The 27,021-nt window shown below is 40.7% G+C and overlaps 1 protein-coding gene across 1 annotated transcript in view; it reads left to right on the top strand.

Moving 5' to 3' along the window:
* Nucleotides 1-27,021, top strand: part of Abca12 (ATP binding cassette subfamily A member 12) — a 161,862-nt gene that overhangs the window by 35,946 nt on the left and 98,895 nt on the right. Inside the window, exons 3-4 of the mRNA XM_055616847.1 lie at nt 16,845-16,998; nt 25,104-25,193. Of these exons, the coding sequence (XP_055472822.1) occupies nt 16,845-16,998; nt 25,104-25,193 (244 nt within the window). The remainder of the gene's footprint in view (nt 1-16,844; nt 16,999-25,103; nt 25,194-27,021) is intronic.

Raw genomic sequence — 27,021 nt, forward strand, 5'->3', positions numbered from 1 at the left:
AAGAAGAAGAAGAAGAAGAAGAAGAAGAAGAAGAAGAAGAAGAAGAACTGTACAGTCTCAGCAAATGAAATAATGAAAACGCTCCAGCGTGCATGGAGAAAACTGTGGCATTTTTTGGAACAATAGGCAAAAGCTGGTAGCTCATTTTGTTGACATGAGTGATAAGGAGCAAGAAGAGCAGTGAAGAGGGAAGGAAGAAGTCAAACTGGATGACTTTAATGTCTTTACTGGGCCTTTAAACATCCTTAGACGGCAGTGATGAAGTTACTCCAATTGTGATGTTTGAAAGGTGGAGACTGAGAGATCTTTGAGATATCTTCCCTTCTTCATTTCTATTATTTATGAACATTCCCCAGGGCTGACCTTGAGTATTGGATATCGAGTATTGACTATTTAGTAAGCTCTTTCAGTCACTGATCTACTTATTCTCTCAGAGCCAGAAAGGAATTATATTGATTTCCAGGTTCTAATTCTGTTGTTTCATGGAGGCTGTCCCTTTTTTTTTTTAAGAGACCATCCTAAAATTTTTATTTGTGTTAATCCCAGTTCTCTGTTTTTTGTTTGTTTGTTTGTTTGTTTAAACTTATCACCAATATTGAACTGGGATCTGATATAAAGAGCAGGTTTAACATGTAACATCTCTGATGATGGGCCATTGGAGGACCCCTTCTCATCCTTCTGTTATTCTTAATATCATTAGGCTAAGAGAAAAACAGCATGTGATTGCCTGAGACTTTAGGCCACCAGAAAGTCGACTGAATAGGCACAAAGAGGGCAAGAAGGAAGGACAATCCAATGCATGACTCATCCAGTTCATTTGCGAGTTCACATACCAGTTTCTTTCAAGTACTCTGTTTGCAAATAGGATTTCATTTTATTGCTACTTTAGAGAAGTCTAACCCTGGCAGGGAAGTTCTAAAATGAGAAATGGAAAGGCCATTGTCTGGAGGGTATTATGTGAGTTAGGTATAACTCTTAAATATTCATGGCCAAATAAAAGTTGATGACTGGGATTTTCTTTGCTAGCTCCTTAAAAGTCTCTTTTCTAGAGAACTCCATGTTATGGGCTATAAATGACCTTCTTTGAAAAAATGCATTGATTGAATGGGTAAATGCATAATGACACTGTGTCTATGATGTAGAACCAGATTTGGAGACAATATCTAGCTAGGAAAAAATAACAAATGGGGGTACCTCCCACATATGAAGCCTGAAAGGATTTGAAGGCAGAATTACGTAAAATCATAACAAGAAACTGATGATGTCATTCACGTGATGAAATCATATGAGTCTATAATGTCTGCATTCTTTCAAACTGACAGTGTAGGAGGACAAAGGTCAACCTGATATTGACAAGTCTTACATTATATTTCTCTCCAGGGAATGATGAAGACTACTGACTTAAAACCAAAGCACTAACAAATCCAAATCACTTGTCATTACTTATAAGAATGTCTTGGAGGAGCTTCTAGTGGAAAAATGATGAACCTGTTGATTAATATGGAAGGAGAGAGAGAGAGAGAGAGATAACCTGGGATTCACCTGAGGATTGAACATTTTTTCTTGGGTCAGCTGTAATAACTTGTGTGTTTCTAGTTGGCTCAAATTCTTTGTAAAAATTCATTGAATATTTGTAGCTAGAAAAAGCTAGACATTATGAGGTTGTGGTTTCTTTTTTTTATTGTCCCATAAGACTGGGACAGAATACCCCACTGTGTAACCTGGGGTATTTTTACTAGTAGAAGAAAGGTCTAATATTAGGAGACTTTTAAACAGCCAGTTGAGAAAGACACGCAGATTGAACAATGAGTTGGCTTTTAGAAACAAGTAAAAATACATTCATCAATATTTCAGAAGCAATGCAAATGAATGGTACATATTTACCAGCAACACAGAGTTTGAAGGATTAGGAGAAACTCTTAAAGGACTTAATTAAGCTTGGTAATGGGGTAAACACACCATACACGATGCTCAGTGGGAACAAGATGGAGGTAATGGATAATGAACAGTTTGGAGTCCTGCATTTAATGAGCTCTGAATTAGCCATCCCTCTTAGGAACACAGATCCTAGCTCATATCATAATAAACAGGGCAAAGAGGATGGCGGGAAAACAAAAACAAAATACCTAGGTCAATGAGTTTTCCATAAGATTTGCACAAAGGGGATGGAGTTTATTAACTTAGAGAGCATTGTAATAAAGCTCTCCTTGAACTGGCTTATAGGTAAGATTGCCTTCTAATGAGGCTTCTCAGGTTCTTCTGTAACTAAAATCTTCTCATTATGGCCTGATTCAGTTCTAGTATATCACCATTAAGAAAAAATGTGAAATATTCAGAGCATATTGGCAAGCATAAAAATATCAAATGTATTCACTATACAACCTTATCAAACTCTTACATGTTCATTCTTGTGTAACCCTTCCAGATCTCACCTTCTCCCTTCCATCCTTGCTTCCTCCTTTCTGACCAAGAGAAACTGTAACCAACAATATTTTCATGCTTGGTTCATGTTTCTAGTATTATTTTATGTACCTGGCTATGTAATTTTTAATGTTGTTGGTTTTGTTGTTGTTGTTGGTTTTCTGTTTGCTAAACTCCATAGAAATGGTATTCCATTTGTGCATTCATTTTCTTTGTTCATTCTAGGGTCAATATCATGCTTTACTAGGATCTGAATCTTTTTTTAAAATTTTTTATTTAACTTTTATTAATTACACTTTATTCATTTTGTATCCCCCCATAAGCCCCTCCCTCCTCCCCTCCCAGTCCCACCCTCCCCCCTTTCTGCATGCATACCCCTCCCCAAGTCCACTGATAGGGGAGGTCCTTCTCTCCTTCTTTCTGATCTTAGTCTATCAGTTCTCATCAGAAGTGGCTGCATTGTCAGGGTTCTAGGTTATCTCCATGGATAGTCCTTGGTTGGAGTATGAGTCTCTGGGAAGTTCCCTGTGTTCAAATTATCTTGTTCTGTTGCTCTCCTTGTGGAGTTCCTGTCCTCTCCAGCTTTTACTATTTTTCCACTTCTTACATAAAATTCCATTCACTCTGCCCATCGGTTGGCCATCAGGCTCAGCATCTGCTTTGACAGTCTGCACGGCAGAGGCTTTCAGAGGCCCTCTGTAGCAGGTTCCTAGGTTGTTTCCTGTTTTCTTTTTCTTCTGATGTCCATCCTCTTTGCCTTTCAGGATGGGGATTGAACATTTTAGTTAGGGTCCTCTCTTTTGCTTCGTTTGTTTAGATGTACAGATTTTAGTGGGTTTATTCTATGTTGTATGTTTATATGAGTGAGTATATACCATGTGTGTCTTTTTGCTTCTGGGACAACTCACTCAGGATGATAGGATCTGAATGTTATAGACTTGTCTCCAGTGATATTTAGCCACGTTCCCTGTCCAGATCCATCACAATCTAGCTGTAGTCTTCAGATAGGTACTTACCTCCTCTTCAATTTATTGTCAGTAGCAACGTGATGGGTATTTTCTCATGTGTCTCTTATTTTACTAGACTCTGTCCTTAGAATTTAGCATATTTTAATTATTGTTGAGTTTGGCCAATGCCTTCTACAGTAACTCCACCAGTTGACTTTTTCCTACCGTGGGATGAGAGTTTCCACTGATCCATTAATTCTCTGATTCTTGGTGGCTTCAGATTATTTTCATCCAAGATGCTTGGTGAAAATGGTTTCAATTTCTTAGCTTTAATTTCTCTAAAATCTATCCCTTTTAGCAAAAATATTTCTTAGGAAAATACAGAAAACATTGTCATGCTAATTTAAAAATTGATGGGTTTTGAACCCTACAACTCACCAAATTTCCAGCAGAGAATTTGACTCTGAATTTTTCCCTTTAATGAGAGAGGGAATTTGATAAAAAGTTTTTCTGGCAGAGCAAGGAAGATGGCCAGTGATCTGTTGAGGGTTACAAAGCAAGCCATGGGTCATATGCATTGTCCCTTGTGATTGGCAGGGGTCTTGGTAAGGGACTCTGGTTTAGCAGAAGAGCCAAGTCTGACAAGAAGAAGGGCTTGCTACCTGCCAACAGTGCCACTTCAAAGAAAAGGTCATGGCACACATTTTCCCACTGGCAGCTTGTCATATGTATCATTTGTAAACAGACGATGCCTGAATATCAAAGACCTAAATATTCCCCTGGCTGATGAGGAGTGATGGACCCTAACCACAGTGTGAGTTTCCCCAGTGAACAGAACATCTGTTGATTAGAAAAGCACTGAGCTTGTGCCTTCGTGGGACTCTTCCCCCCCCCCCTTTACAATAGTGACAGCAGTGTGTGCCCTCAGCCCTTACTTTGCAGTATATGACACAAAATTTCCTGTGATAACTAACAACTGACTCAGATTTCCAAATGAAAAAGTCACTGTCAGGAACATACCTCTACAGGGCATAATTCTTTCCTCAATATCATTATTCCTAATGGCTTACAGAAATCCCATTTTAATTTTCAAACATAATTTTCATCTTTAGTGCATAACACTTCAGCATGCTAATCTCGTTTTACAGGAGATTCTTTAACTCCTAACATTATGATGGATGGGTGGTCCAGATTTTTTTTCCTTGTGTAACTAAGAAAATTGTCTTGAGACAGAGGGTGATTGTTAAATAATAAATCATTTGCAGAGCTAAGACTTGAAGGATGTTTTCTAATTCCTATTCCTACCTGGAATTCCACTCACTGGAGCAGTTTGTGAATTTTTTGTTAATATGTAATTTCAGGTAACATCCCAGAACTCAGTTTACCCGAACGAAAAAGCTTTGGAGGAAAAGTTGGAGTGGACATTTTTTTTTTTTTTTTCCTGAATGTGCCTTGTATCTTGGAAAGTTATTTCACTGTCTTGATCAGAATTCTTCCTACTGGTGTTAAGACATTGTTCCCACTTGACATCATTTCCCTTCTGAGTGGTGAAGAGAGAGTAACACTGTTGTTTTTCTCCTTCCTTCTCCCTCTGTGTGTGCACACACACACATGTGCATTCATATGTGTGTGCATGTGCAGGCCAGAGGTCAACATTGGGTGTCTTCCTCATTCACATGTAACATTTTTTTTTTGAGGCAGTACCATCTCTCACTGAACCTGCAGCTTCCCAGTTCGGCTGGACTGGCTTATGGGTAGGCTTCAGGGATCAGGGTACCTCCTGTTCCTCACTGGCATCGGGATCGGGGTACCTGGCTTTTGTCGTGGCTGCGGAAGATTGAGTTCAGGTCCTCATCCTTACAGGGCAAACGCTTTACCGAGTAAGCCATCTCTCCAGCTCATCTTTGACACTAGTGGCAAACCCTTTCATTATTTCCATTCCCATGAAGGAGGTGGAGCTACTTTTAGTGATGTTCCTGGACTGGCCTGAGGACAAGTTCACTAGGAGGCCCTGGAATGAAGCTTTTGTACCTGATAGGTAGGATTCTTCTTGTACAAGAAAACCCATACACATTCCCAACGTATCTATTTATTTATTTATTTTTGCTTCGTATTACGAATGGTTTAAACTGAACCACATTTCCTTGACTTCTCTGGGACACGCAGTCCCAGAGAACACCCTGGCCAGCATGTGCAGCCCTATGGTGTCACTATTGGGCAGGCTTTGGTTTTCTGACCCTTGCTTTCGCTCTTCTGATTTCCTCATTACTTTATTGTTCTTCCTCATTATAGAGTGTAGGCTTTTAGAAGTCTCCTCAAATCCCTCGGCAATGAAATCTTCACCTCTGAGTAACGTCTTAGGTGGGTTCTGTGGAGGGATTGCTACAGACAGCAATGTACATGTCCAAAATGCTTCCTGATTCACCGAAGCTACGCCATGTAGGTGGGGTAGCAGGCAGCTCACAGACAAGTTTTCAAGGTTGAAAGGTAAAGCTGAGATATATTTCCCATTTCAGGGCCCTTTCAGCAAGAATGGGTGGGACCAGTGTGCTCCATGGAATATTCACTTGTAGGACGTTATTCAGTGCCACCTTTAAAAAAAAAAAAAAACACGTGAAGGGAAAAAAGGGGAAAGAAAAAAAATCCTGTGATCATGCACGTGTAAGTATGGAATTAACTAAAGTTAGTTATTCAGGATGGGTGTGTGCGCGCGCTCCCGAGTACTCATGTGTCTGTGCATCTGTGTGTTTATCTGCAAAACTTTTAAAAGTCCTTAATATGCAAATATATTCAGTGTTTCCCAGAACGGGAGTCAGACTTAAGTTTCTTAAACTCTTTTGGGCCCAAGAGCCTGGATTATGGAAATCTCAGATGCTCCACCACTCTCCACTCGCTTCAACTCAACATCCTGTCTGAGATCAGAATAGCAGAAAGGCATTAAATCCTTCAGTCCTCTCCTCCCAATAAGCTTGGTGCCTCTGCTGCCTAGAGCCCTGGGTGGTCTACAGTGCAGAGAACCATTCATGCAGCATTTTGCTCACTACTCCTAGCAGATGTCCTGGTGCCATAGGATGGTCCTCTCTGGAGAGGCCTCTCTGGAGGGGCCTCCTTTGATGAGGTCATCTGGGGGTTGCTGGATCTCAGGAGGAGGTGGGGAGGGGAGCTCAGGAGAGGGCTCTCCTCAGTGACTATCACTGCAGGGCTCATAGCAGAAACTCCCAACCCAAGCACCAGGCCTCGTTGATATTTCTTGGCAGCACAGTTGTGCCCAGTGGATATACATCCAGCCTAATTCAGCCCCTCTTGCAGGCTGAAGGGAAGGTTCCTAATTGAGTAGGTCCAAGGGAATCAAGGGACTAAGTTTACAGCAAGAGGATATCTCAGAATGAAGGGAAGAGAGAATCTAGGCTTCATTTTTCCCCCCTTAAAACTCTAATTTAGCTGTAGAGAGGAAAAATAGTTGCTTAAGATTCTGTTTACAGATGGCAAAAGCAGAGAGATTTTTTTTTCAAAGATGAAACTGAAGTTCTGTTACTAAAAAGAAAGCTTTGGGAAAGCAAGCCTGTTCGTTACTGTTGTGCTTATCTAGAAAGATCCACAGAGCCTCTAAGATACGCTGCAGACCTCAACATGTCTGCCCCATGGGAATATTTTAAATAGTGTGGTTGAGATTCTTATTTTTAAATTTCCCCAGATGCAGTCCACATGGGAGTTTCGTAATTGCCATGTACCTGTTTCTGTTCTGTCGCCCACCTGTAAATCAAGATTTTTTTTTTAATTTAAATAGATCAGGGCACGGATGTGGGAACCCCCCACCCAGCAGGCTCTAGGCAGCATTCAGAGAAGAAGGAGACACATTTTGTAATGGACACTCAGTGAGTTGGAATTCTAGAGTCCTCTGGGCTAAGTGTCAACTCAGGGTCAAAGAAACAACAGCCAGAGGAACAGCAAGGTCTGGAGTCTAAACTGTATTCTTAAAAACAATTTTTTTTTTCATTAAAAGCAGATGAACAATAAGTCAAATCATAAGGAGGCAGGGATCTTTTCCTGCTTGGCTTTGTTTGTATCCTGTTTCTAAATTATCTCTACAGGGGTAGTTTTTGCACTTTTTAGAATTTGCCTGTGTCCTTGGCAGCAGCTCCGAGGGAGGTAGTTGTGTATTTAACAATCCCAGCGCCAGCCCGAATGGTCCAAGGTCTGTTCTTAGTCTTGCTGACTAGCCATTGTGCTATGCAGATGCTGACTGGACTTTTGTTTTGCCTTCAGAGTGCTAAAGATTAAACCCATGGTCTTACACATTCTAGACAGATGCTCTACAACTGAGCAGTATTCCTCAGATGCCAACCAGTCGGACGTGGGACCTCACTGTCCATTGCTGTAAGGATTAGACAAGGTACCAGAGCTCTCACTGTCAGCTGCACTCCCCAGCTTGCTGAGGAACCTGAACTTAGTTAGCAAAGCACCTCTCCTATGGAGCAAGACTTGCCTGGGGAGAATGAGGCAGCATGTGTCATAGTACCACACCCACTGAGCACGCAGCAATTGAAAAACTACTCCAGTTGCTGCAAGTATATGTTATGAGTTACTAGGTACAAAGAAACATCATGCAATACTCCTATGCATTGGCTCAGGGAATAGAGATGGAAGACCGGGTTGAGCAGCAAAGCCTCAGCCAGTGAGTGGTAGAAAAATAGAAGTGTTGTAACAGCAGCCCACGTTTCTATGGGACCGCCTACTCAGTGTTCATAATGTCTTTCATAAGCGTCATCTAATTAATCTTCCCTGAGCCCTGTGAGGCAGCAAGTCCCATTATCCTCAATTTTTATAGATGTGGAAACAGGTTTAGAGAGGTTAACTTACCCTCTGCCCACCTTTGATTTAGGAATTCAACAGCAAAACCCAGGAATGGGCCTGTTTTTCTGAAATCCCAGGCTATTCATTCCAAGATAGTAAAATATAGCTGAACAAAATGTTTTCAATGTCAAGTATTCTATAGTTGTATTTTCAACATGTTACTGTTAATCTGAACTAAACCCTGCTTGAGCTGCCAAATGGATGTCAGACCTGCTCAGACTGTCTTTTAGGATTTGTCATGTGGCTCGTGAGAAATGATATATGTTAAATTTCTTTTAAAGCTATGGTATTGTCTTAGTTAGCTTTCTGTTGTTGAGAGAAAGACTGTGGGCAGAAGCAGCTTGGGGAGGAAAGAGTTCATGGCTTACAGGTCCTGATCACTGTCTACCAAAAAACAGGATTTCAAGCAGGGCAGGAGCTAAAGCCCAGGCCATGGAAGAATGCAGTTCACTGGCTTGCTCCTCTTGGCTTTCTTGATTTGCTTTCTTATCCTACTCAGGATTGCATGCTCAGGAAAGGTGGTACCACCCACAGTGAGCTCCTCCCCCCACATCAATCATTAATCAAAAAGTACTCCATAGGCCAATCTTATTGAGGCACTTTCTTAACTGAGGTCTGCTCCCCATAACTCTATCTCCGGTCAAGCTGACAAACAAACAACCAAAAATAAAAGCAACAACAAAAATGATCAGGATAGGAAAATTATTTTCAAAACAAAGCTTTTTGTTTCAGTATTTGTTTAAAATATATGTTTTCCTATGTCAGGTATTTCTGGGAGCCCACGAAAATAAAGACATCCACATGCATTTTATTTGGTAAACATATGATGGGCTTGAAAAAGAGGAAAGTTTACACAGCTTTATATACCTCCCAATTCCTGACTTCATAATAACTCTTCATGTTAAAATAAAAGTTTTCATTTTTAAAATATAAGAATGAAGCTTGCTTCATACCTTATTTGATGCCAAGCACAAAATATTTTAGTAAATATTTACTGAGGAGAGGAGGGAGGGCTTCACTGTGTGGCTTTTATGGATGCCACATATTAGAGAGATTTTCAGAAGCACCAATACTTACGAAACCTTCAAGAATAGACAACATTGGTTATTTTGAATAACTAATGGAGGCCACCATTTATTTATTTGTTTGTTTGTTTGTTTGTTTTTGTTTTCTGAGGCAGGATTTTTCTGTGTCGCCCTGGCTGTCCTGGAACTTACTCTGTAGATCAGGCTGGCCTTGAACTCACAGAGATCCCCTTGCTCATGTTTCCATCATGCTGGGATTAAATACATGTGCCACCACTACCCAGCTGGCTCTGAGTCTACCCATTATTATGACCCAAGAGCACAATACAGTACTATCTATTGAAGGTACAATACCTATTGTGTTTACTTTGACATTGGGGAAAAAAGCTAACGCTTAGTGTAGTAATAACATAGAGGTCTATATTACACGGAAGTCCTACATCATGCAGTATTTCTGTGGCCTTGGGAGTTTTAACCAATTATTAATCCAAATGCATTTCATGGTTGATGACAGAGTATTGAGCTCTGTGGCTAAGACTTACACCAGAAATTTCTTTCTTTCAAATTGCTTATTATTTATCTAGTATCTTTAAAAAAAAAAATGCACCTTTGCTGGTTTTCTCTATCGTAGTTTTCAAAGTCTGTCAGGTTTTACTCTAGGTTGTCAGACTGGGCTCCATGGGTACCAAAGCCCTGACTCAGAGGGTCTGGAATAAGAGGAGCAAATGCATCTGTCTTTACCCTCTGGAGGGTGGTGGGGCAGCAGGCATTCCTGTCAGGTGCAACCTGGTAGGAGGCCCTGTGAAGGGAAGCAGGGCTGGCCCTCTGGGCCTCTTAAAACAATGTTTATGAAATGATTTGAAAGGGCAGCTTTATGTCCTTCACAGTTTTAATTATGTCTTCGAAAATGTAAGAACAAAATTTGCTCTAAAACTACCAGAGTAAAACCTTACCTTAATAAATTATTACAAATATACTTTTGAGACCCTTTCCCTGCCTGTATTGTTTTATTTATAGTTGGGTACTCAATTGCTTGCAGATGAGAATTTTGGATCTTGCCTTATTTATTCATGGCTTGGAGTTGCTTAACAAAAGAACCATCATGTGTGTGATCAGAAGGCCTTCTATTAATCTGACAATGGAACCCTCTGTCTAAAATGTTAAGAAAAATATAACATCCTTAATGAATAACTCGCTAGTTTCTAGTCCAAATTTTCTTTCTAAGACTTAATTCATCTGTTCATTGGAATAAAGATTAATTTCTTTTTACCTGGAAATATAAAACTACCATGTAGATTGGGTTCTGACCTGTTTTGAAACAAACACAAAGAAATACAAATACCTATAAATGTCACCAAAAGCCATCTTCCTGGCTGAACAGTGTCAAATAGAGGCCACATCATTACAATAAAGACTGATGTTTCTGTTTTCAACAATATAATAAGTAGAAAAGAGTGATTGTCTAGACAGTACCATGAGCCCCATGCTCTTGAGCTTACTATGGAAGTGGACAAAAATCCTACTAAAGTAAAAGTAAAGCAGAAAGGGAGAATGCTGGGAGAGCACCGCCACATGCCAGGCCACAACGATGAGCAAAGAGATAATAAAGGAGAAGATAGGGAGAGAAATGGAGGAAACAGTCTTGCGGAAAGCAAAGAAGAAATATTCAGATGGAAGCAGAGATGAAAGAGAAAATGAGAGTGAGAAATGACATGGGGTTGGGGGAGAATTGGGAAGGCTTGCCCGCCCAGAGAAGACCTAACTGCAGTCCACAGGCCAAGTCTAGCCTACTGCTTGCCTTTGTAAATGAAGCTTTGCCGGAACCCAGGAAGCTCACACATTGCCTGTGGCTTCTTTCAAAATAAAAGTTGCCGAATTAAGTAGCTGTGATGCTTTTGGTACAGTCCACAGAGCTATAATGTTTCCTACCTGACGCTTATGTAAAGGTCCACCGTCCAGTTTTGTGTTGAGTGTGTGCCAGAACTAGGTAAAGTGATTATAAGCACAGATTGCTCAGGCCTTCCCTTAGTGTCCTGATAAACCCTAAGTAGGACTTCTGAGTCGGGAGCTGAGCTATTGTCTCTTCTTCCCTTGGTGGGAATTGAACCCAGGGTATCTTAGGCATGCAAAAAAGCTATCCCAATACCAAGTTGCAGTTTCAGTTTCTGAGATGCTCATTTCTAACAAGGTCCTGGGTGGTGCTACTAAGGCTGTGGTCCACACTTTGCTTTTATCTTCACCGTACGTCTCATGGATAGTGCTCTGAGCAAGGACTTTTGTGCAGCAGGAAAAGAAAAGAAAACTTGATCTTTCCTGTCAGTGAACATGGATGTATGGCCTGACATTACCACACCAAGTCTGTAAAAACTCTTAGATCTCAATCTTTTTGTAAGGCTAGTTTTACTGAATTTGATTGGGTTTAGATTCATTTCTAAAGCTGCCCCATAGCTGGGCTTGATGCAACTCCCCAAAACAATTCTGAGATGTGTAATGGGACCAAGTCAGTGATGTGGGCTTTACCTATTCTAAGGAAATAACTTCTCCCACCCAAGGTTGCTCACACACTGCCTTTGGTGTTACTGGGAGACTGAGCCACCGGTGACTTGGAATCTTCATCCCCATCCTCCTTCCTCCACTTCCAGACTGGTTTAGGGGCAAATTTGACCCCCAGTAGCTTTTGTCCAAGTGATGGTCATGGATGCTTTCCTGGGTGTGCATATTTGATCCTGCCTGACATCCTGAGCCCCTGAGATCTGATTTTACCTGCAAGTTTTACTGTGGTTTGGTTTGCACAGTCATGACCTTCCTCTACCTTTTTCTTAAGCCTGAGCCTGACAACATGATCATTCGATTCTGAAGGTAAACTCTGTACGCACCTTAAAAGTTTGATGAAAGATGGGGAGCTATTTCTCTTTTTCTTTTACCCTGGCATTTAAGGATGGAAAAGGAAACATTATTTTAGAATCCGAGACACCTTTTAGAGCAGAATAAGTTCAAGTTAAAATTAGCCACTCTTTAGAAAGCGTGTTGTTCGGTGATGCATTTCGATGTGTAGTTACTTCCCTGAGCAGATAACTTAGACGGGTGGAAGACAGAAAAATCCATTTTCCTTTTGCAAGGAAGCCACAAGAGTTTCATTCCACGTGATTCTCACTGATTACCATTAGAGAATTTCCACGTTTTGTGAAAAGCTGGTATGTAAGAGAAAAGAAGTTATGGCTGTGAAGTAATGATGAGTGGCAAAAGGCATTGTACACGCCTAGCAGAGTACACAGGACACGGGAGATGCTCCTGCATCAGGCCCCCTCACCTTGGGGACCCCCAGATCTTAGTTCAAAGATGAAGGTCAAGTGTGTACTGCCAAGTACTGTGAGGCATTTGGGCAAAAGAGAACCAATTATTCATTTGCATGGTTCCATTATGACAGTGTAAATATCACTAATCAAAGATCTAGGCACAATGTTGTCACCTCTACTTTTGATACTTCATGAGCTTGTTTTTTTTAATTAAAAAAATTTTTAACATTAATTACAGTTTATTCACTTTGTATCCCAGCTGTAGCCCCCTTCTTCATTCTCTCCCAATTCCACCCTCCCTTCCTCATCTCCTCCCATGCCCCTCTCCAAGTCCACTGATAGGACTCCTCCCCTTCCATCTGACCCTAGCCTATCAGGTCTCATCGGGCCTGGCTGCATTTTCTTCTTCTGTGGCCTGGTAAGGCTGCTCTCCACTTAGTGTGAGGTGATCAAAGAGCCAGCGACTGAATTCATGTCAGAGACAGTCCCTGTTCCCCTTACCAGGGAACCCACTTAGAGACTGAGCTGCCATGTGCTACATCTGAGCAGGGGTTCTAGATTATCTCTTTGCATGGTCCTTGGTTGGAGTATCAGTCTCAGAAAAGACCCCTAGGCCCAGAGTTTTTGGTTCTGTTGCTCTCCTTGTGGACATTGAAGACTGTTGTGAGTTTATATTCTTTCAAATTCCTCTCGTAAATTGCAAGTTAAAATCAGTTCCAGGGAAGGTAAAATGGGATGCAAAGCTCCCTTCTTCCCATGACATCACCCCTCCTTTCCTTCTCCTCAGGCTTCTTGTGTATATCTGTTGACTATACCCCTGCTCATCCATCCCATCATACTAAGAAATGGTACACAGCAAAGGAGTTTTCTGGTCATGTTTCTACTGCCCTCTTTTCTTCTTTTGCAAAATTTATTACATGTGGAAGGACATTTGCCTACATGTCTATGTCTGTGTAACACATGTGTGCATTGTCCATGGAGGCTAAAAGAGGCCAGTAGATCCCCAAGAACTGGAGTTACAGGCACTTGAGAGTTGTCATGTGAGTGCCTGTAGTTGCTCCAGGACCTCTGGGAGAGCAGATAATGCTCTTAACCACTGAGCCATCTCTCCAGACCCTAGTACCTCCCCCCCCTTCAAATCAGTGTTCATGCATGCTTGAGAGTGAGTGGGAATAACCCCATTGGCAGAATCACATTCTGAGTGAGCAGCTCTCACTGGGATCTATGTAACAAAGCAGATGGTCATTGATGGTGACTTGCACTGTAGGTAATGTGAAGGTCTTGCATGAAGTTCCTATAGAGGAACTGAGGCAGAAGTTTCCTATGGAGGGGATGGAGAGAAAGGGTTAAGGGCCCACTTGATTGCTCCCTTATAGCAAGTTCCCTCAGGAAGACATACGTGGGAATTGTTGCTTCACTTTAGTTTACACTAGGGGTTTAGTGGAAGGAATCTGTCTGGTGTCAGTCACTGGGCCTGCTTACATGAAACTAGTGGGTAGTTGAGGGGGCTTATGTTCTCTCTTCTGAGTTTCAAAGCTTTCAGAACTGCAGGAATTCATTTCAGACACTATTGGAGATTGCTTCTGCATTATTTCTTTATGAAGGCTGTAACAGATTATTATAAACTGAGCTGCTTCAAAAATAACAGGAATGTATTATTTCATGTTTCTGGAGATCAGAAGTCCAGACCGGAATTTTGGTGTGCTCAAGATCAAGACGTGAGCAGGCCTTTATGTCTCTTGGGCTTTCTGGTCTTTTCTGACTTCTCTAGGCAGCTGACCCCTGGACTAGAGCCTCCCTTCTTTATCTTCAAGGTCAACATCACAGTTTTTTCTAAAATCTCTCTCTCTCTCTCTCTCTCTCTCTCTCTCTCTCTCTCTCCCCTCTTGCTTTTCCCCTGGCTAAAACTTCTATGCCCCCCTCCCCTTTCTTTCCATTGGTCAGTCTTTAGGTCATTTTGATCATCTTTCTTCACATGACCTTCTCTGCCCTTGTATTAATGCATGGCCATGGTGTGCTCACCTCAAAATTCGTTTCTTTCTCTTTAAAATGAAAATCGACTTTCACTGACTCCCTTTTAAAACAGATTCGTGAGGAAATTAAGGTTTTGTTTCTGAGTCTCTAGTTTGGAACTTCCCTTACAGTTATAAAATCTATCTTTTTTGAAGTTCGTTGACTCTCTCCTTTTCCCACAGGAGGAATCTGGTGTTTTAATATCAAGCCTAACTGTGCCAAACTTGCATTCTATAGCTGGCCAACTGCCTTGCCAGCCATTGCATCTTATAAAACAGTTGTGAAAATCAACCCTTCTCCATTGTAGTTCATGACTAATTTGGGGGGGGGATCTGCATATTCATTAACATCACTCACTATTGTTTTTTATTACTTTATGAAGAATTAGGTTTCATTTTGACATTTGCCTCTTTTCCCCCACCTTTCCCCTTCCCTTGTGTCTTTCCCCCAGTAGCTTCATTTTTTACTTTCGGGTTATATATGTCTTTTGGCCCTCCCTCTCAACACACTTGGTCCAGTCTCACAGTCTCCTATTTAGTTTCATGGTCTGCACATGCTCATCTAACCTCCCATTTACATGCATGCAAACAGTCAAAGTTAGGATCCACGTGTATAAGAAAGCGTGAATTTTGTCTTTCCGAGACAGGGCAGTGTCACTCCATGTAAGACTTTTCTAGTTCCATCCATTTCTCGGCAAATTTAATTTTCATTAACAGCTGAGTGACATTCTTCTGTGTATAGAAACTACATTTTCATTGTCCAGTCTGCCGTGAGTGGACATCCAGGCTGGCTGCCTGTCCTTGCTAGTATGAATCGTGCAACAGCAAACATGGATGCACAAGTGTGTGTGGGGTAGGAGGCAGAGTCCCTGGGGTGTGTGCTCAAGAGCGGCCTAGCTGGGCAATAGGGTAGCTCTATTTTTAGTGCTTTGAGGGACCTCTGTACTGATGTCTCAGTGTTCGCACCGGTTTGCAAGCCCACAGCGCTGCACAGGCTCCTTTTCCCTCTTACTCACCAGCACTTGTTATTTGCTTTCTTGACAGAAGCCATTCTGACTTTGGTAAAAGATGATCACACAGGGGTTTTTTAATCTGCTTTTTTTTTTTTTATAGTTAAAGGATATTGAACACACACACACATTTGCTAGCCATTCGTGGGCTTTTCAAAGAGCCATCTTTTCATTTCATTAGCCATTTGTTGATTGGCAATCTCATGTTTTTGGTGCATGCTTTCCGCTGTTCTTTACATGTCTTATACACTAGCCCGCTGTCTGAGGTGTAGCTGGCAAGGACTTTGGTTCCATCTGTAAGCTGTTAACTCTGCTGATAATTTTGCTATTGAGTTTTTAAAGAAGGAGCGAAAGAACATTCTATGTGATAATTAAAATGCCAAGATTTGAGGAGTCTAAACTATTTGTTAACTTCTGTAAAGCTGGTTGTAGCTATGTCCATTTGATTACAAAATTAGATTTATGTACCACGGGAAACACTAATACACAGTCAGAAATAAGAAAAAAAATTCACATGAAATGTATCACCCAAATTTAAAAGGCCATAAATGTTTTTGTCTGATCTTTCAGGTTTGTAATACAAATATGATTATGAATTTTAAAGGTTTTGGTACATTCTGTTTATGCCACTTTAAAGTATATAGTTTTCTTATCTTTTCCCTCTGGCATACTTTATAAATTTTCCGTAGGTGAATTGGTATGCTTAGCGGTTACGTAGTCTTTTGTCACACGGATATACAGATTTAATTTTAAACCACTCTAACAAGTGTTCTTAAAGCTACTTTTTTTGAGCGTCGTTTTAGAGGGACTGGAGTGACACGCTGGTTTAAAAACGCTTGCTGCTCTTTGCGAGGACTTGAGCTGGGCTCCCAGCACCCACGTTGGGGGGCTTACAACCGCTTGTAACTCCAACACCTGATGCCCTCCTGTGGCTCCTGCAGTTATCGTTATCTATCTCTGTATGCACACCTCCCCACCACAGACACACATACACATAATCAAAAATAGCCGAAAAAAATTCAAGTGTTTTTAGAATGAACTCTAGGTAGAAGTTCCTATTGGGCAACAGGCATTTTTAAGTCCCTTGATTCACTTTAGGAAGTCTAGAAAAATCAAGTTAAATCAAGTGTTATTTGCCAAGGCGGGACTAATTTCAAGGTCCCAGACAGCCTTACCCAAAATGTAATTTTATAAAATGCAGATGTTACTGTTTTTCTTTTCCTCCCCAGGTATGTCTGTCATAGCGACAGCATTTTTATTTGTTCATTTTTAATTTCAGGTTACCTCGCACCTAGAAACCTTCCGAGTGCTGGATTCTTCCCATTCCTACAAACCCTCCTGTGTGACACAGACTCTAAATGCAAAGACACACCCTATGGGCCACGAGATCTGCTCCGTAGAAAGGGGATTGATGAAACCCTCTTTAAAGACAGGTACAAGGCTTTCCTAAGTATGCGAATTCGTCTGAAAGATCAATTTTCTTTCCTTATGAAATAACCAGTGTATCCATCCTGGACATATGTGAAAGTTTGTTTTCTGTTTAAGTGGAGGTGGTGGGAAAGGAGCAAAGTGAGTGTAAGCTGAAGTCCCATCATTATCTATTTATTTTGAATCAGTCAGTTACTCAAATTTTCCTTCTTAAGATGAAACGGGGTTTTCTTCCCTCAGAGATTCTTTGTCCCTTCTCACCTCGCCAGGGACCCTTTGTCCTAAGAGTCAATCACAGGTATAAATTAAGTAGCAAGGACTTCATCTCTAGGAATAATGGCAATTGCATTGCCTTATGTGGTCCTTCCAGTTACAAGGAAAGCCAGGAAGCGCAAATAAGAAAACCAAAAGTTTTGCGTCTCAAAATGCTAAATAATAAGGTTGAAAGCACAGTAATTAGACAGGCGGTGGTGGTGCACGCCTTTAATCCGAGCACTCAGGAGGCAGAGGCAGGCAGATGTCTGTGAGTTTGAGACCAGGTGGGTCTATAAAGCTCGTTCTGGTGCTAGGACCGCCAAGGCTGCAGAGACCCACCCCCTCACAACAAGTACCATAATTAAACAACAACCTTTAAATGAGGTCAATTACTATTCTGTATTACGATGTGAGAAGCAGCTGAAGAATGAAGACAGACAATAGAGACCGTTTACAGCGTTATCATTTACAACCTCAGTGTTTTCTTCCTGGAAATCTAGACTCAAAAGAGATGCCCAGGAGCCTACCTGTCAATAGAACTGCAAATAGTATTGCAATTTGAGTCAACTGTGAGATAACTCTGTTACAGACTTAAAAATAAAAAATCGTTCACTGAAGAAAAGAATAAAGATAGTTGGTTCTCATGTTACATGTTATATTCCTTAGCATGTTTCTTCTTTAATTGTATCAGCATGATTTTGACCATCATAGAAAATGACTGATAATTTTAGAAGGATCAACTGCAACCATTTGAAGGGAAGGTGTAAACATGTCAAGAACTGCCACGAGAAACAAGGTGGAATATACGATTTTTACGCTGGGTTGATACTTCTCACTGGTTTTCTTGCTTTAGTAAGTTAATCAGGTTTGGTGCTTAAAACAGCTCTAATATTCTCACTTGTCTATTACTCAACAAATAATGATGACAATAATTCCACAGGCTAGACACCATTCCAAGTGACACAGAGGTAGAGAAGACAAAATCCTGCTGTTCCTTGAAAATGCCATAAAATATGTAGGCAATACCTTCTCCAGACTTAAGGAAGAAAAGGGACTTTCATCCTTGATAGAAGGGGAGCACAAGAGGGATGATTGCTCAAGACAGGCGTTTTGTAACCTGAGCATCAGAGAAGACACAGAAAATAGCCATGATTTACACTTTAAATTAATTCTACTTGGGATAGTTACTTTATCTATCTATCTATCTATCTATCTATCTATCTATCTATCTATCTATCTTTGTATCTATCATCTTTCTTTCTTTCTATTTACTTACTTATTATGACTTTCTTCTTTATGACTTTTCCAACCCATAACAGGGGCCTCATGGAAATAGTACGCTTTTCCTCAAAGGACTATGTCTTGTGTAGTAGCATAGAGTCAACTGCATAAGGTTGAGTGACATGATGGTTAGTCATCTCTGCTGCTTTAAAATATCAGTCTAACTTGCAGATTATTTGTCTAGTTCATTGCATATTGCTGTGCATTCCATGCTTTCTGAATTAATTGGAGCTTAATTTAGGAATTTACGTACAATAATAAAACTGTGTTAATGATATTTTCCCAGCCTGCTATTGACTTTCATGCTTAACGCAGCTGTGCAATGAAACTAGCACCTAGCTACTGGGTAAACTTCTAAATGGCTTCTTTTTGGTAAAGGGAGATTCACCAGCAGAGCTTCATTAAAACAACAAACAGTCTCCCTCTTCTAGTCTGGAGTGAGGAAAGAAACAACACCTTTGGTGGCATCCAAAGAGACCCGCGATGTTGCCTTTAATAGATACTCCTCTGAAAAATATAATCACTCTGCAGTTGCTGCTGCCTGCCGGTGGCCTAGGGTTTTGATGTGATTTCGACTTTGACACCAGTCTTCTGTTAATAAATTCATACTCCTCCCGGTATTAGCTTCGCAATGAAAGGGGGGGAAACCCCACAACAACAACAACAACAACAAAGGTGCTAAACTCAGCCTCATCTGTAACCAGCGGCCTGTCAAAAGAGATGGTTGCATTTATGGCTTTCCTGGTCTCCAGCATGAAGGACAGTTTGGCATCACAGAGCTTAACCCTGAGCTTCCTTCCCATGCAGTGCCTAAGAACACATCACACAGTGGGAACTCCTGGCTCATGCCGATGCTCACACAGTCAGCGAAGGGCAGAGATCACCCCCTCAGAGCTCGAAGGGTCATTATTTGGAGAAGTGATTCAGCATTCCTGGGGACTCTAGGGAGGGGGGCACCTGCCTCTGTGGATTCCACCCCTCTTCCTGACCATACTTTTTCATGGCCCATGGCTTGTGAATCCATGTCCTTGATCTTATCGGAAGGCCCTTGCAGAACTGGAAAACCAGTTAATGGAATGTATTCAGGTTTTATTTATTTATTTATTTATTTATTTATTTATTTATTTATTTATTTATTTTAGTGTTAGAAAATATAACTGAGTTTTGAAATGAATCTGAAAATACTGGGAACATAAAATAAGGAGGTTGGAACAGTTCGGCTGTATAGATGAAATAGGATATGCATGCAGTTCCTATATTTTTTTTAAATTTCAAACTGTAGTCATTTTAAGTGGAATCGGTGTTAAAACAAAGTGTTAAAATTTATTCCTCTGAGAACAAAGTGTAAGGATGCATTAGCTGTCACGAAGGCCAATTAGTCATCCAGACTGAAGGCACTAACTACACAAACTGTGCTCCAGACACTGTAAGTTGCTGCAGTTGCCGGCATGAATTATGCACATTTCATGCTCACCAAGAATGTAGAACCTCGGAGGAAAGAAGCACGGAGACAAAACCACACTCAGATCATCACATAATGTGGTAACTGTGATGAATATTTGTTCTCAGCTCTCAATACGCCCAGAACATTAGACATAAATGGTGGCTTGTCAGGCAGCTTCCTTAAAAGATCGTGGATCTTGCTGTTGGGTGTATCCTTAGAGTGTTTTGGGTAGGGAGATGGCAGGAGAGTTCTCCCAGGAGCCTTTGAGGGCTGGAGAGGCAACTCAACTCTCACACACACACAGTAAGGGTTCCGTCACTAAGGACAGAAGGTGTGCTTCTGTTGGACAGAATAGTAGATGTGTTTAGGATAAACCACAGAGAATCCGAGAACTTAGTGTTAAAAACATGTCGATGGAGGCATGAATTAACCAGTGTGGAGAGACTGGAACATGACTTTTCTTTTGGCTGCGAATATCGTGGATTTGCTCACAGCGTTGCCACATCTGTTTTGTGTCTAGGTAGAACACAGTGGCACACTGTCACTGAAAAAGTCCCGGGTGCTGCCTCTTCCTCGTCTCTATTTCTCATTTCCCCAAAACTTGTCTGTCTCCAATATGTCTCCGCATCCCCTCCACATAGGACCTTAAAAAACTTTTTGAGGTATACTTGTTCTAATTACATATTATAAATCCAAAGTCCTTCCAATGAATATTAAAACCCTAGGATAGGTCAACATATTAAGGGATTTATAAATCTTGATCATAACTGGGTGACCTAGAAGAGAGAGGTTTCAAATGTAACAGGCAGAGATTATACCAAAGCGTGGATGACCCTTGAAGAATGAAGGTCAGAATGAAATCAGAGAGATAATTAAAGCAATTAAATTTTTTTTTTTTCTGAGAATGGCTTCTGCTCAGGGATAACTAGGAAGGACAAGAGCATTAAGTAAGTGTGAATGACTCCGTGACCATTACAATGTCCTGAGTCTGTATCTGAAATTCAGTCAGTGATGAATGAATGGCAGGTGCGGCTGAGATCAGCTGTGGGCTTACAGCACGTTTTCCTTCCAGATGTCACTATATGTGATTGTGATTCTGAGGAAAAGATGAAAAATACTTATAAAATTTTAACTAACCCCTAGAGATTAAAAAAAGAATGTCAGAATGTCAGAATCTTCTTTCCAGGATGGGCCATATGTCTCTTTCCTAGTAAGAGTGCTTTTTATAGACAGACTTCAGTACGTCACACAGACATTACCTATCCAGGTAGTCTTCCCTTTCAGGAAACGCTGACGCCTGGTGTAAGTGCAGAAATGCTATTATGATGATATATATAGATAAATGTGACATTTCCCAAATGTAGCTGTTGGTAGACATGTCTGGGAAGTCAAATCTATTCTGGGTTAAGTTTTCATCAGAACTGAGTGGAAATTTTAATACAAAACATCTCTCTTATGGGGTTCTGCTCTAGAGAGATCTTCATAAATCCCCCCGAGGCAAAGGTCTCATCTCTGGCATGCTAAAAGAAAGGTACTTGACCAACTCTGTGGAACTTGTACATAGAGATCAGATGGACCAATGAAGTTCCATTAAATAATGTTATCAGCCACTTACTGATGTGAGTCAGGCATTCTTGGATCACTTCCAAGGGTAAATTTTCTCGAATCAGATGGCCCTATGTGTCAAATTCAGAGGCCATCCACATTTTGCATAATGCTTTCATATACTCCCAGAGATATCTGATGTGAGATAGATTTTCCGTGAGTTCATTACAGCTATTCAGAGCTCCTGAATAGGAGCTTTAAGTGTTTTAAGTTGGCTTGTGGGAAGTGTAAATGGGAATGAGTTATCCATAAGTAATCACCCTCAGTTGTCACAGGCTCCGGCAGTGTTTGTCGGCTTTGGCACAGCTGATACTTGGAGAAGACAATTCGTCATTGAGCTGTGTGTTGGAGAGTGTTTAGCATCACCACTCGCCTCTGCCTACTAAGTACCAAGTGCATTCTGTCTGCAGTTGTGACAAATGACTATGTCTCCACACACCGCATTGACAAATACCCTCTGAGGGAGGCCAGCAAAGGCGTTCTTAGATAAGAGCCAGTGGGGTAGTGAAACAGTGAAGGAAGAAATCAGGTACCGAGGGCTAAGATGAACGTTGTGAATCTAAGGGCCATGCTCTACAAACGTGACCAATGATAGCTCCACGTTAGTGGCTCTGTCAGACTTTCTTATCATTCCCTGTGCCTGACCTTGATTAGCTTCTCCCGTGAATATTTGAAACTCTTGATTTTCCTATTTGATGTGCCCATTTTAATTATGCGGGGGAGAAGTTTCATCAACGTTGGCGAGCTAACGATGGTCACGGCTAGAGAGGGGTCCCACTCTGAGCCTATGTCTGTGATTCCACCTCTGGGACTGCAATGATGCCTGCAGACTTGGACGTGCCTATGAGGAGGGGTCCCACACAGATAATTCGCTCACCTATTTCAAGTTCATGTCCCTAACATACAGATGAAGGAAACAATATCTGAGGTATTTTAGGAAGAAACAGAACAGAAAGTTCTAGTTTCCTCAAACCCCAATGTGCTTGGTCCATGTCCCTCCAGCACCGTCTCTGTTTAATTGGGCCATCAGATCAAAGAGTCCATTGTTAGGTGGACTGTCCTAGATCTTAGGCTGGAGAGGTGAATGAGACATGGTGCTTGGCCCCTGGTATCCACGATGTTACAACCTAAAATGGCACATAGATATGCATGAATCAATCATGTGAAGTAACAGCTTCATTTTTGCCCCCTTTAGTGGTTTGTTAGAGGGATAATAAAGTTATCTTTGTTTGACAGAAGTTGCATTTCAACTTACAGTCTTGATATGAAGTAAAATTGGAGAGATGCCCCCTCCCCAAAAGGATGAACAACAAGGTTCATATGATATTCTAACTCTGCATGTCCACAGCACAGCCTCACAGAAGGAAGTGGGTAGGCGTGTCACTTCCTGGTGCAGAGAAGATCCTCCAAGAACCGGAACCTACACAGCATCTTGTCTGGAAGCACCACTTTGCTGATGGCAGGGACGGGCAGGAGCTGTCCTATTGGCAGGAGTAGCCCGGCTCTATGTGTCAAGAGTAGCCTTGCCTCTCCAAGACCACAATTCTTAACTTCCCAGCTCCTCATCCCTTTTCCCCTTTACTTATTCAGCATATCATTCCTTCCCTCTTTCTTGTTCTTTTGATTTTTGTCACTCTCCTCAGATTCTTTTTGCTGTCCCTGGTCCTTAAAATTTTCATGAAGGCAGTTTTTTTTTTTTTTTCTTCTTCTCTATTTTACAAATGTGTTGATATTCAGTGGTCTCCCTTATAGAGTTACAAGCTGGCATGGAAAAAGAAATCTCATGGAAAAAAAAGTAAACCCAACTTTCGCCAACTTTCTAATTTTTTTTTCTTTTCTTTTCTTTTTTTTTTTTTTTTTTTTGAGAGAGAGAAGGGAAAAGGTTCAGGTCAGCTCTTATTTTCATCTGAATGGCTTTTCCATCCAAATATTCAGCATAGGAATGTAAAAAGATTTAGGGGAATACAGTCATGGTCATGAATAATTCAAATGTACATTAAGAATGCAGAACTTTTGGAGCAAACAGTCCATTTTAAGGAGGGTATTGGAAAAACACTGGGGGATAGAAACAAATGCTACCTCTTCTTGTCATTTTTATAGAAAGAAGCCACCAAAACAAAACCCACTACCGAACGAACTTGCCTAACTATAAATTTCTAAGATCAGATTTATAAAACAGGGGTCTGGCTAAAACACAGTTATAAGTAGAATTTCTATCCATCTGTATGTATTTTAATTATGCTTTTCATACACAATTACACGAAGTTCACCAACTTCCCAGAACTCTGAAAATTATTTCAATCTATTTTTTTTTCATTTTTCTTTTTCCTTTTTATATTGATTATAGTTTATTCATTTTGTATCCCAGCTGTAGCCCCTTCCCTCATTCCCTCCCAATCCCACCCTCCCTGTCTCATCTCCTCCCATGCCCCTCTCCAAGTCCACTGATAAGGGAGGTCCCCTTGAATCTAACCTATCTGAGCCTATCAGGTCTCATCAGGAGTGGCTACATTGTCTTCGTCTGTGGCTTAGTAAGGTTGCTCCCCACTTAGGGCAAGGTGATCAAAGAGCCAGCTACTGAGTTCATGTCAGAGACAGTCCCTGTTCCCCTTACTAGGGAATCCACTTGGATACTGAGCTGCCATGTCAATCTAATTTTTAAAATACAAATTGTTTCTACTTGGGGGACTGGGGATATAGCTCAAGTTCTGGCCTGGTGTGCATGGTGTGCATGAAGTCCTAAATCCAATCCTCACTACTGAAAAAAATGTAATAAAATGTTTGTTTGGTGGTTTTTTTTTTTTTTTGTACTTTAGTACTAGTCATAAATATAGGGAATGCATTCTTAAAATGGTAGTTACTAAATTTGAGAAAGTTCAGTAATATTTTCTCCCCAAAGCTGGCATTGTTATGTGGCTGTTGTCACCACATTGACACATTTGGTGGAATTAGAAATGAGGCTTAATGTTATCCCTTTATACCTGGTGGCACCTATGATGGCATCAAGCCTACACACCAGAAATGTTTATTCTTTGCTTTCTCCTTAAGTCTCTCTGTAAGTTCTAGTCCCCTTTGAATCAAAATGCCATCCATAATTAAATGCAGTAAACTTAAAAAAAATAACCTGACAAACAAGCAGGCCTTGTTTCTGTCTTCAAAACACAAACCTTGTATTTGGAATCTGTCATCTTTTGAATAGGAAAAGAATGCCATAAATATTTTTTTAGTGTTTTCCTGCAAAGCTTTATTCAAGTAAGTTCTCTTTACAAGAATAAAATAATAATGACTATTTTAAAAGTCTCATCTAGTCCATCATCACAGAATAAAAGTTTACCAGGCAGGAAATCTTATGCGTTCATTGGCGCATTGGCTAAGTGACTCCATTTTTTAATATTCTAGAAAAAAAAAAAAAGGTGGAAAATTTGCAAGTCCTTGGAGCCCCTGAACTGTCTGCATAACACATTGCTTTAGTTAACTGAGACTAATGTGGATTAAGTTAGAGAGTTCTTGCTTTTTCTTCTCTAGTGAAATTCCACAAAAGTCATCCAACCCGAAGAGGGACAGCAATGTATCACTCCAGAGGACCCAAGTTCCAGAAAGAAGTCACACATCACTGGGTAAGCCAGCTTTCTCCCATAAGGCTTAGAATCGATCTTTGGAACAGTCAGCAAAAGGGCTAATCTTTAAGAGGTTTATACTTCAGATTTTCAAATAAAGATGGAGTGCTTAGATTACCCCTATGGGACCTCAAGACTCCCCATGGCTGCCGGAGTGTGGCAGTATAATTGTGCCAAGTTCTTAGGAATGATTAGAAATTAAGTTCTTACTGAAATGCAAAGAAATGCAGAAAGGTGTTAAGAATTGTCCCAGAATTGAACCTGGACTTCACCTGCAAAATAAATGAGACTGGAGTGGACAGAATTTCCAGTAACAAAAATGATTGGCAAGTACTTCAGAGATCTGTTGAAACTTTCATTTTAATGGGTGAAGATTATGAAGCTTAGTGAGCTTAAGCACTGGGTCATAAGAGCAATAGGCATTTGATGGATGCTGTCCAGTGCTCTTTGAGCTATGTGCTTCTTTCTCCCCCTTTACACCTGATTTCAAAGTCTTTAGCTTGACCATGCTTTTCATAAAGCCAGAAATCTTCAAATTTGTGTGTGCCTTCTTCAGTTTCTTCACAAAAATACAACTTTCTAAGTTTTTACATGAGTGATGTTGATTCCTAGAAGAAACACTGGTTAGAACTGCAAACCCTCAATCCAGAGGATGGCTTTACATTTATTTGACAAATATGGATTAGCTGCATGCTGTCTTGCACGTAGGGAATGAGTACGTATCGGGGAACAGAACAAAGTTCCTTGCATGGTGGAATTCCATTGCTCCTTTAGGGGAAAGAAAGGACATATTAGTGGAATAGTTAAAACTCTGATAGTAACATTTCCATACAAATTGGTAAACCAAATGGAGAACAGCAGGGTTGATGTCACCCTGGACAATGTTCTCAGGAGTTAGTATTGTTATGTGTGATTTGGGGCTCTCTGGTTGAGTAGGTGAAGTCACAGTAGAAATACATTCAGTCTCATAGTCCAGAGTGCTTTGCCTTGCTTGGTAGTTGATTATGTTTCTCTTCCTGGATAGTTATCTCATAAATCGTTTGATTCTAAAAGAATCAGATGGTAAATTCTTCAGCCCCAATAGTCACTAAAATAAAGGCTCTCCTGAAACATGTTCCTGGTATCCTTAAAAGCTGATATTTTCTGTCATGAGGATAACAAATACTTGTGTCCAATATTTACAAAAGTCAACATAATTGCTTCTAGACATTCAGGGTATAGATATGATTCTACACCTCTCGTTAATTAATGCTCTATACTCAGAAAACTCTACCACATTATAACTAGTACTAGATAAGGCCAGTTTGGAAAGTTCTTAATTAAAATATATTATAGTCTAAACTAATTGCTTCATGCCATTTATTTGATCTAAAATATCATTCAGAAACCCCTTTGGGGGAAGAGGGATTTATGATCCTAAGCAGATTTCAGCATCCCAATTGGATAATTAAAAAGAAAGACCGTTATTACCAGATGTGCACTGGTTGATTCTTGGAACAGATGTTGGAGATGATGGATCTATGGAGTTGGTCAGGGCACCTCAGTCCTCTAAGCCCACACAGAAATGAGTCTGTTTATTGCGCAATAATCCTGGTGATGAAGTTTAATGGCAGAGACTGGAGTGAACACAAATGGCATAAAAATGATTGGGAGGAAAAAAGAAGGGGGGGTGCCCAAAACCATGACAATTTTATGTGGAAAGAAAAGCTTACAAAATCTGCCATTTTGCAGGCAAAAAAGTGTTCATGGGAGAGTCATACATGAGCATATTCTTGCCATGGGGAACATGAGATTACAGAACATAGCGATGAAATCTTATGTGACTG

This window comes from Psammomys obesus, unplaced genomic scaffold (assembly GCF_907164565.1).
Source record: "Psammomys obesus unplaced genomic scaffold, mPsaObe1.curated_primary_1811, whole genome shotgun sequence".
NCBI classification, from domain to species: domain Eukaryota; kingdom Metazoa; phylum Chordata; class Mammalia; order Rodentia; family Muridae; genus Psammomys; species Psammomys obesus.